Below are 10780 nucleotides of genomic sequence, written 5' to 3' on the forward strand. Positions count from 1 at the left end.
GCAAAGAGAGAAGAAATGGACTGAGATGCAAATCAAGGAGAATTAACTGAAGATATTTTTGTTTTTTAAAAAGCTGCAGTGTGAGATGACATAACTAGAGGCAGCATGAACTAGTGGGTGTAATTTATATTGAGGCAGACCAGTTATTCAACAAGTACTTCACTCACCTCTTCCTACAGCAAACTTTTCCCTTAGAGTCCTGCCTACCATCTCCTTTTCAAAGAACCTCAACATCACACAGCCAAACACTGCCCTCAGTGTAACTTCTACAATCTCTAAATTTAGCAAGGCTTCTGTAAGCACCCCACAATATTCAAAATTACAAAAATAAGATTAATTGACCACTCAGCCAAGATTGTGTATTGTCTGGATAATTACAGTAAGCTTCCACTGACATTATATGTAAACAGAAAAACATGCTTCTTGACACTGAGCTGACAGACATGATGTGTCATTCTCTACTGGCATCACCACCTATGAAAATTCAAATTTATATGAAAGACTGCAACATTCACTTATTTTTCTTCAAGCTTCATAAAGTATGTAGTCAGCAGGTTTATTTGCTACCAACATTAGCAGAACTGCCCAGAACTTCATAGTCAGCCAGGTGAAAATTCTTAAGTTCTTTGGCAAACATGATGAGAATTTCTATTGTTTAAAACATTTGAAACCCCAAACAGTTAAATCACGAAGCCATAATCTCAACATACCGTCAAGATTTCACAGGCTTGCTACAACTGGTTATTACCTCTTCCAAAGCTCAAGCCATGCAATGCAAATAAGTAAATGATCCGGAATCACAAAATTCATCTGTTGTACTTTTATGTAAATATTTTAGTAAGTATAATGAAATAAACTTCATCTGTCTTCAGGACTGAGTACAGAAAGTAACAGCAAGTAAGAAAAATCAAGATTAACCTGAGCGTCAACAGTTGCTAAAAGACTAGTAAGCAAAGAAAAACCCACCTACTGAAACTACCTCAGTAAACACAGTCCCCTGAGAATATATGTGCTGAGGGTATGCACATGTTCTTCCTTGAAAAAACTATCTGCTGTCTACAATGACCAATGCTCACAACATTAAAAACACACGTTTACTTAAGTGAATAATGTGAGTTGGCAACAGATCAGGATTCCACACAGCAAAGATTTCTATGTTTAATGCAGTCTTCAATAAAGTAAAATAAAATGTATTAATTGCATATTTTCTATTTACTTGTCCTAGCAACATCCTAAGTAATACTAAATTGTAACTGTCCTTTGAAGCAACAACAGGGACAATAACAATATTTGACCAACAGATAAAATATTAAAATGTGAATTCCAAACACAGACCCTATACTCACGTCAGGGACTAGACATGACAGAACTGGCTTAATGCAACACCAGAGTTAGCCTGCTCTGAGAGAAAAAGGTAACAACTTCTCTCCCTTGGGGCAGTTTTTCTACTCCGCTTGGACCAGCAGGGAGCAGGTTGGCTGCACCTAAGCTGTAGGACTCCACAGTGCTCTCCACAGCTTGTAGTGATGCAAACCAAGGGACCTGTTGGAGCTCACAGAGTCCTCTCCCTGCACATCCACCATGCATGTAAGGTGTCATATGCAGATCTTGACCAAACACGAAATCAGGGCATGGCCAATTGAACATGCTGATATAGAACCTGAGAAATGGGTTTGCATCCCATTAATCAGATGCAGTCACAGCAATAAAAAACAGCCCAGCTTTTCCAAGATCTGAGTGCCAGTGATGATTATTCTTAAGTAACGCCTTTGCAATGAACTACCATCTGCCTCATGCACAGTATTCGGCAACTCTGACAAAGTGTTCTTGTGTGTCTTCTTGAAAGAGCTCAAAGATATGCATCAAACACCTTTCAGAGACTCAAACATTTTGCCTAAGAGGCTCCTTCAATTGTTCTAGTAAATAGGCTCAGCCTCTTGTCCTACTTTCCTCTTCAGCAGTGGATACCAACAATACTAATTTGGGCTGAATACTCAACTAACCAAGTAAGATACCACAGCGCTGAGCAGCAGGAATGTACATTTCCTCTACTTGTAGCTGTCCCTTATATTTAAGTAGAGTTGACATAAATATCCATGATTACTATATCTCACAATTTTACTTTATTTCTCACACAGAACTCAATGCTTGATCTAGCACTCCATAACTAGGCAGAGAAGATAAAGTGCTTCTCTCATTCATCACTGCTCACTGCAGAAGGGAAGGCTGCATCAGACCACAGTGGTACACACTGCTCCCAGTACCCTTCCAGGCCTTCAGCTAAGCAACCTGGGTGATGAAATGAAGATTACACTTATTAAATTTACAATGTGCTCACAGGCTTTCTGGTGGGAGGGTTGACAGGTTGATAGGAGGGGGCTGTAAGCACATTAGAGAACAAAATTAGAATACAAAATGAATTTGACAAATTGGAGAAGCAGCCTGGGGAAAAATGAAGATTTAGTTCAATGAGAACCAAGTGGAAGATTCTGTGCTTAGCCAAGAACAATTAACTGCTCAGATAATGGATAATAACAACTGTTGAGGTTGCAATTCTGCATAAAAACACAGCCCATAACAATCTAAATATGACTTAACAATAGTTTGTGTTTTACAAAAGAAAAAAAAAAAAGGCAAAGACAGGGACTTAGGAGAAAAAAATCGATACATATACACAAACACACACTTTGAGTATAATGGAAGGTAAAGAAACAAGAACTAACAGAAAATATAATTCATGAGGATAGAGTTAGAGCTGTTTTGTTTAAAGAAAAGATTGCTGAAGAGAGACAAATATTTTCCAGTAGTGGGTGGGATGCTGAACAAGAAATAATGGACTTAAAAGACATAGGTATATTTGGCTCTGTGTGGAGATCCTTACCAGCTGTTTTTCTAGTGATTCTGTTATTTGCATTACTTACATAATATTACATTCTAAGAGGAAAATCTTCAATACATAAAGTTAATAAAGTGATAAAGTGCAAATCCTTGCCTTCTAGGAAGGTTTGCAAGGGAATTTATGGATTGTTTCTTTTCATAAGAATGAATGCTCTGGGTTGACCTATATAATAGCTTAATTTTTATCAAATCTGATGATCAGAAAACGCTGAAAAGACCAAAACGAGAAAAAGAAAAAAGAAGAAAGAAACCCCACATATAACTGGATGCAGGGTTAACCACACCATAAAAAAAATCTTCCTCCTCAACCTAAATTTACACTAAATAACTTGTTGTTCAGTAACAGTTGAAGAATTTGAAAACAAAAGCCTGTTTACTATGTGCACTCTCTTTACTGCATCACTTAGAAGTCGCTCCATCAGATTTCAGGGCTGCTCTCGCTGCTTCTTACCTACTCATTTTCTTTCTTCCTAACATATTTAAATTGAGAAATAACCACCTGATGGAATCAATACTGGAAAATAAGATCATGCTAGCTATTTTTAGTAAGAATAATATCACACTCCTAGTCACCATCTAGAAGTGTTCTGACTGGTAGAAAGAAACCCACTCACGTTTCACAACTAAAACCAGACTTCTATACGTAAGTTCACCCTTCAGGACAATGAATTCCATTTAATAGCCACATTCATCCATTGATTAAAAGCAACTGCTTCCACTTTCCAGCCCATCTGACTATCCAGAAAGTTGAACCATGTTCTTACAATTTCCAAGCTGGTATAAAATAACTCGGATATTTTTATCCTTCTCCTATAGTAACATAAAACGTAAAGTCTGACTGAACTTGCACATTGGAACTGTAGTACAATTCTTCTAACAACATCACAATATTTCAAAAGTATTTGCATATCTATTTCCTACTGGCACAAGTTAAAAAGAAATTAAATCTAGAAAAAAATAAAGTGGTGATGATTTTTTCTTCATGTCAGTAATTCACACTAAGACTGATGACAGTAGATTTAAATTTTAAGTTATGTAATCATTCCATATGGTGAACATCATAAATAAATAAAAACTTGAATGAAGCCACCCTGTATACAGGCCATTAGCAAAATTTTAGATACTTAATATTTCAGAATAATTTATTGCAATAGTGAGGTTGTTTGCTTTTGGCAACAGGGTATATCATGTCTGCAGAAGCTTAAACTACTAGGTTTTGCAGAAATAAAAAAGTACGTCTCTGCTGGATTTGTTCACACATGCAGGAAGTCTGTTTGCATCAGCAGGTACAGCTAATCCAGAGAGCACATTCCAAAAATATGCATTTCAGCTTCTACATTTTGCATAAAAAGTAGTCTTGTGTTTTGCTCTAGTGAATCTGTCAGAAAAGTACTTAAATCAATATCCACAAGAATAAGTGACCATATAATCATCCTACATGATTCAATCATTTAACAAGCTTGAGAACTAGTACACAGATGGTTAGTTGCCAAAATGCCATTTCTTTCCTTGTATCAACTTGGTTATTTGCAGCTGGAAAGAATCAGCTCTGATTTTGTAAATAATATAAATATCAACAACTTTTCTTCTTATAATTTCCAGTTATATTAATCAAACATTTAATAATTTCTGTCTGCAGATACTAAAGTGGAATAGGGGGTCAGATTTGCATCAAAGCCACTGTGACTTGATAAATCATCAGATTACCAAGGACATTTTAATTGTCTTAACCTTTCTTTTACTACTTTTATGTACATTCAGAGAGACAAAGAACAGCTACTTCACCTGTTTCAGGCAATGCATAGCACCTGGCTGAACTGCAAAACTTGTCCTTATAAAAAACTAACAACGGCTTCTCAAACTATTAAACAACTTCATGGTATTCCTCTCCCATTCAAATTAGTGTATATTTCTTCACTTTTATCTACAAATTACACTCTCATTGATGGATAGCCTCAATAAACAGTTTAACAATAATTGCTCTTTGTCAAGTGCTTGTAGGTGTTTGTATGAGTAAATTTACATACTTTTCTTCAGAGGTTTTCTGATCAAGCGGCATTTAACATGAAAATGGATTTACCTCTTACTAATGAAAACTAGATAAGACATATCATAATTTGAAATATTGTAATAGTGTCTGCCTTGCAAATTAGTAATTTTGAGATGCAAGAGGTCTTGGTCAAAATTTAAATCAACTGCATTTTCAAAACACAGTTTTCCAAAAGTATCCCTCCTTTGAATAATATTAAAGGTTATGGAAACTGCAAAGCACACATTGGTCTTCCCTTCATAGTTCCACAGAATATTTGAAATTATTTACACTATATGATTAAAGTTTCTCTTTAAAAAAAAGGGGGGGGAACACCAAACTTAAGTTTACTAAAAGTTAAGACTAAAACACGCATTGTTGATATTACACATTACATTTTGTCTCTTCTTTAAGAAACAAAATCCCAGTTCTTTCACAGTTTTCTATTGTTTTTTCCCATTTCATATATCAGGTTTGAGAGACATTTCAAGGCTAGGGATTATTTTTTCAAGGACCACTATTACAAAGCTCCTTAAAACAACTTTCAGAAGAATAGCACCTGAATGGTACATGACATATGCATCATCCTTACTCCCCCTCATCCATCAACAGAAGGACAAACCACATGCCATAACTATATATATGAGAAACTCTCCTGCAACACAAGTTAAATACGCACAGCATGGAAACCCCAAAGCATTAGCATGGAGGAGACTTTGTAAACATACCGTGTTATTAAGTAAATAAGTATCTATTTACACAGGAAAGATCAAGCAACCAAAGTATCATCACTGAAATTCAACCACAAAAATATAGGTAAAAGGCACCTATCAGAGTTCTAATCACTGCAAAGGATGTAAGCCTGTATGTCAACAAAAATTGCATCACAAGCGGAGTCCCATCTAGGGCCAATACTCAAGGTTAGTCTCAACTTGTAGCACACCACCTGTTGAAGCAGGACTCCTCCTTCCTACACAGCTTGCTCTACAGCAGGTGACACTGGCAACAGACCACGCTTTGTTACAAGAGGTCTAATGTCACCCTCGTACGCTGTGGAGAGCACTGTAAGGAAAGCTAGAAACGTACGTATGTAACTCCATATGCTCCTAAAGCAATCTAAGTACAACCGTGCACACTGAAACAGGTGTTTCAAGTTTCAGCAGCATAGCAGATTTATAACAAAACTCGTATTTTACACACTGACTGGCTTAAGTTTTAGCCTTGAAAAAATAAACATATGCTGTTGAATTTTTCTGTTATGGCCAGCCATAGACTGTTTACTTCAACATCAAACAAATATTTTAAGATAAGTAGAGGAGAATATTTCAGAAAAAAAATTACAACATGCATATAGCTTCAAAACTCTGTCTTTTAAAATATGTTTTAAGTAGGTAAAGGTGAAAATAATACCAACATACAAATAACATAGAAGATCAAACTTGATTCCAAAACCTTGAGAAATTTCCTTCTAACCAAGCATATTATAACAACTTCTAAAGATTAAAACTTAATACTGAAATGCAATTAGCAAATCTTAGGAGCCTGGCACAAAGAACAATAAGCAACTTTTTTCCACATGTATCAAAATGCTCTTCTGCAGCATTTTCAAGCCAAATATCAAAGCACTCTTGAAAATCCACACAAAATCTAAAAGTTGAATGCAACATGATTGTACTAGAGCATAATCAAATCAAAATTAATCTATTTTCTTTATCAAAATCCAAGAGACTAGAAAAATACAAAACAGCATGAAGCACTAGAAGCAAGGGTTTTGTAAATATCTAGCTTGCAAATCTAAGATATGGGAACAACATTGCAGTTTTAAAAATAGGCTGCCACGATCTCTAACAGGATACTGTCTCTGGTAAACTACACAACCGAGATGCACTTTGTTTTCTTATTACAAAATGCTGATCAGGTCCATAACCCTGAATAGAGAGCAGCATAATGGACAACTGTAATCCAGCGTGCCAATAATGAATGTAACAGGAGTCAGCACCAGATCCAACTCTTTCTGGGAGGAAAGGACCTGTATCCTGAGATCGGATATTAAAGCACTCTCTGAACACATTGTAATTAAATATTTTCATCTTCTGTCACAAGTAGAATACTCCATCTGAAAAGATCCTAAACCGCTCTAGACTGCACTGCACTCTCTAGATTGAGTTTTTATAGCACGACAATACCTATTTGACAATATCCACAGCCAGGTTTTCTTTTCATGTGCATTTCTGCAAGACTTGACATTTACAATACTTACGCATTGCAATAAGGTTTCTTTTCATATCCTTTGTAGTTATTCATGTTCAGAGCCATTTTGCAAACTTCACAGTGGAAACATCCTTTATGCCAGTACTGTAAATAAATGTAAAGTAGAATTACTTATGGTACTGATGTTTTGAAAGCTGTGTTAGGGTATGGTAAATGTAAAAACACAATTACATGCCAATATTTTGGCCATGCATCATAGGTCTCTGTTAACTAAATCAAAAGAATTACTTTCACATGAAGCCAAAGGTACTTCTGAAGCACTCTCAGAAATGTAAATTCTCTGGTAAGGTAAATGCCAAGATCTCCGCATGCTGACCTTGCCAGGATTATTTTAAAGATAACTGAAGAAGGAGTTTGACGTTTTGCCTCATTAGAGAAAAAACGTACACCGCTTGCTCAGGATGCAATACTACGAGAATAAAATCACTAACTAATGTGACGGCTGGCTTTTTGGTACGCCGCACAGACACTAAATTTAGCACATAATACGGCATTTTCCTCCGGTGGCTTCTACCGCCTTGCCTTGCCTTTCCGGGGACGTTAATTTGGCGCATCTGTCACAGCCTCGCTGTTGTTATTTACGGAGTGACCGCGCTCGGCGGTAACCAGCATCGCCGCGGAGACCCCCGCGGGACGCGGCTGCCGCCACCCCGCTGCCCCGGCCTCGGCCCCACCGAGCCGGTCGTGGTGTGAAGGGCAGCCGCAGCCGCCCCAGCTCGGGCAGTCACCGACAACTACAGGGTGCCGCCTACAACTTCATCGCTCGGGGGTCGGGGGGGACCGCGGAGCCCTCCGCCGGCCCCGGGAGCCCTCACTGCCGGGCGGGCACAGCTGGGGCGCCCCGGCCGCTGCGAGCCCCGCTCGCCCCACGCCAGCGCGGTGACACGGCGGCTGCCGCCCGCAGCGGGGGCAGCGCGAATGCCGACGGGGGCAGCGCGGATGCCGGCACAGCGGCGGCCCCTGAGACGCTGCGTTTGCCACCTGCCGGCTCGCCCGGATGCCCCGCCGGCCCTGCCCTGCCCTGCCCGCCCCGCCGGAGCCGCGAGGAGCGGGGCGGGCACGCCCGGGAGGCGCCGTCCCCGCCCGCCAGCGCCCCAGCACCTTGTCCAGGCAGTTGACTTTCTCGGTGGGATAGACCACTTTGCCACAGCGGGCGCACTGGGGGTTCATTTTGCGGCTCGTCTCGGGCGGCGGCTCCGGCGGGCGGCGGCGGCCGATGCTGCGGTGCGGCGGGCTGGGCTGGACGGGGCTGCGGGCGGCCGATCTATCATCCCCTGCCCTGGCGGGGACGCCGGGGGGTCCTCAGCGGCTGCGGGCGGGCAAGGAGGTCATCGGCGGCGGCTGTAGAGGAAGCGGCGCTCCAGCTGACTGCGGCTCGGCAGCATGTGCGAGTGGGCGGGAGGGGAGCCGGTGCTGCCGCCCCGCCCGCTCGCCGCCCGCCCCCGCCGCCTCCCCGTGTGCCTGCGCGCTCGGCTCCCCGCGCCGCGGGCTGCGTGACTCACGCCGAGCCCCGCGCTGCAGCCGCCAGCCAAGCCAAGCCCACCGGCGCGGCCCGCAGCGAGGGGAGGGCAGAAGGGGCGGGCGAGCTCCGCGCCGCAGCCGCCCCGCGGGGACCGAGGTGGCGGGGTCGGGAGCGCTGCTGCGGCCGCCTCCGGGTGCACCTGCCCGGGGCTCGCTCGGGCGGCGCCAGCCCCGAGTGTCGGCGAGAGGGAGGGAGAAAGGAAGGGAGGGAGAGAGAGGGAGAGCGCGGGGGACCGGCGGCGCTGGCGGGGTCCGGGGAGCTCAGTCGCTCCCCGGAGCGAGGCCCGAGGCCCGGCCGTGTGCCCGCGGGCACCTGCCGGGCGCGGCCTCCCGCCGGTTCCAGTCGCAGCCCCGCGGACTCTCCAGCGGGTGCGGAACGTCTGTACCGTCCCCCAGCTCTGTGTTCCGATGAGGTTTCGGGCGCGGCGTTGCCGCCTTCCCCTGCCTGAGTCTCGCCGGGTCTCACCAGCGGTCCCGCGGGGAGACCGAGTCGCAGCTAGAATGGCAAATGACGCGTCTCGGAGCAGGCTGTGGGCAGTCATTTCTGACTTGCTCTGCAGCGCTGTGGAGCGGTACAGCAAGCACTCATGCGTTTTAAATTCGCTGAGGACTTCTTTAACTATCTGGAATATAAACCACGCTGAGGACAGCGCTTAAGCCAATGCAGCGCAGCCGTTTGTGAGGTTTTTTTCAGTATACAGCACTCCGTGTGGAGCACAGCAAGGACAAATTCTGCACATACTTGGGCGTTATTAAGTAATCAGAATGCAGTCAGCTAAACTGGAATACTTGGCTATAATTCTGCCTTAGCAACCCAACTTTTATGCAGTGGCTGTTTAAAGGCACAGGGAGAAACAGTAATTTCATTGAAATTAATAATATATGTGATTAAATGAGAAACACCTAATCAGGCTTTAAATATTACATGATGGAAGTTGCAAAGTTGCCTCTGCCTCATCTAGACTGAAATATCTGGCACCAAATGAAACTCAATGTTGAGGTGCTGGCTGTGCTGCAAGCAACAGGAAAGCAGATTTGCAGGCAGTCCTGAAATGCTTATTGTCTCTTGTGGCTGTCTCGTGCAGGAGCAAATAGACAAACTGCTGACCAGCTCCATTTCTGTTCCTGCAATCTGCATTCTGGTCTGTTTCAGAGCCAGTGCTAACAATCTGCAGTTCTCAAAAATCCTAAAGCAGTTTTTTTCTTGTTATTGTTATTAGGAACCAAATGAGCTTTGATATGGAATTTAAGATTTGACTTCTCAATGTTTATCACTGATAACAGCATGACAATTTTTCACAAATATCTGAAGACCAATTTGGCCTCAAAGATTTCCCAGACAGAAATAGGTGCACAGGCACCCTGCAGTGCCAATGCAGTGAGTCTCATCATCTGCTACCTCTGTGCTGTACAGATTATCTTACATTTTCTGTTGAGCGGTGTGCCTGGCAGTGAACAATGGCTTTCATTCAAGGATCTTTGAATGCTAGGCATCTGAGTATGTTGATAAAGGAAACTCGAATCCCTCAATGTTTTCTGAGGGAACTGTCATTTGGGGACCCATCTAAGGTTCCATCTGAGTTGAATTAGGCCCAACACACAGGTAAGCAATCTCTGTCCTGCAAAGGCTACACAATAGAGTCGGTAGTAGGGACTGGGGTGGAGACTGATCTAAATTAATCTCAAATAAAAGGCAGTGAATGTTACTTATATAGAAAAAAAAATCTTTCTTAGCTGACTTAATCCTTTCTTGGCTTAGATTCAAGATTCAACCTGAATGGCTTGTAGGTGAAAAGTCTCTGTAGCCCATTAGAAATAACTAGAGGCATACAGCTCACCCAAACAGCAAGTATGAAGTCTTTGAGATAGAGGCTTGGAAGTTCCAGATTATTAATATCACAATCAAAGCCTTCACGTGCAGACAAAAGTCATTTGGATATTCTTGGTCTCAATGAAATCCCTCACCTTATTCTTGAAGGGAAAACTTATATTAACCAAAATATCAACATTAAAAATGGAATAGTAAAATCAATAGGAATATCTGAATTGAATGTTTTGGCA

At 42.4% G+C, this 10780-nt stretch overlaps 1 protein-coding gene across 2 annotated transcripts in view; it reads right to left on the minus strand.

The window, feature by feature from the left end:
• Positions 1 to 8605, minus strand: part of NEBL (nebulette) — a 245879-nt gene extending 237274 nt beyond the window's left edge. Inside the window, exons 1-2 of one of the 2 annotated variants that reach the window (XM_050325495.1) lie at positions 8300 to 8605; positions 7188 to 7282 (exon numbers count right to left, since the gene is read on the minus strand). In XM_050325495.1, coding sequence (XP_050181452.1) covers positions 7188 to 7282; positions 8300 to 8368 — 164 coding nt within the window. In that variant the 5' untranslated portion in view covers positions 8369 to 8605. The remainder of the gene's footprint in view (positions 1 to 7187; positions 7283 to 8299) is intronic. The other variant, XM_050325484.1, reaches the window with a different exon arrangement.
• Between the last annotated feature and the right edge of the window lie 2175 nt (positions 8606 to 10780).

Source organism: Myiozetetes cayanensis, unplaced genomic scaffold, assembly GCF_022539395.1.
Source record: "Myiozetetes cayanensis isolate MyiCay16 unplaced genomic scaffold, myiCay2020 scf1, whole genome shotgun sequence".
Lineage (NCBI taxonomy): Eukaryota > Metazoa > Chordata > Aves > Passeriformes > Tyrannidae > Myiozetetes > Myiozetetes cayanensis.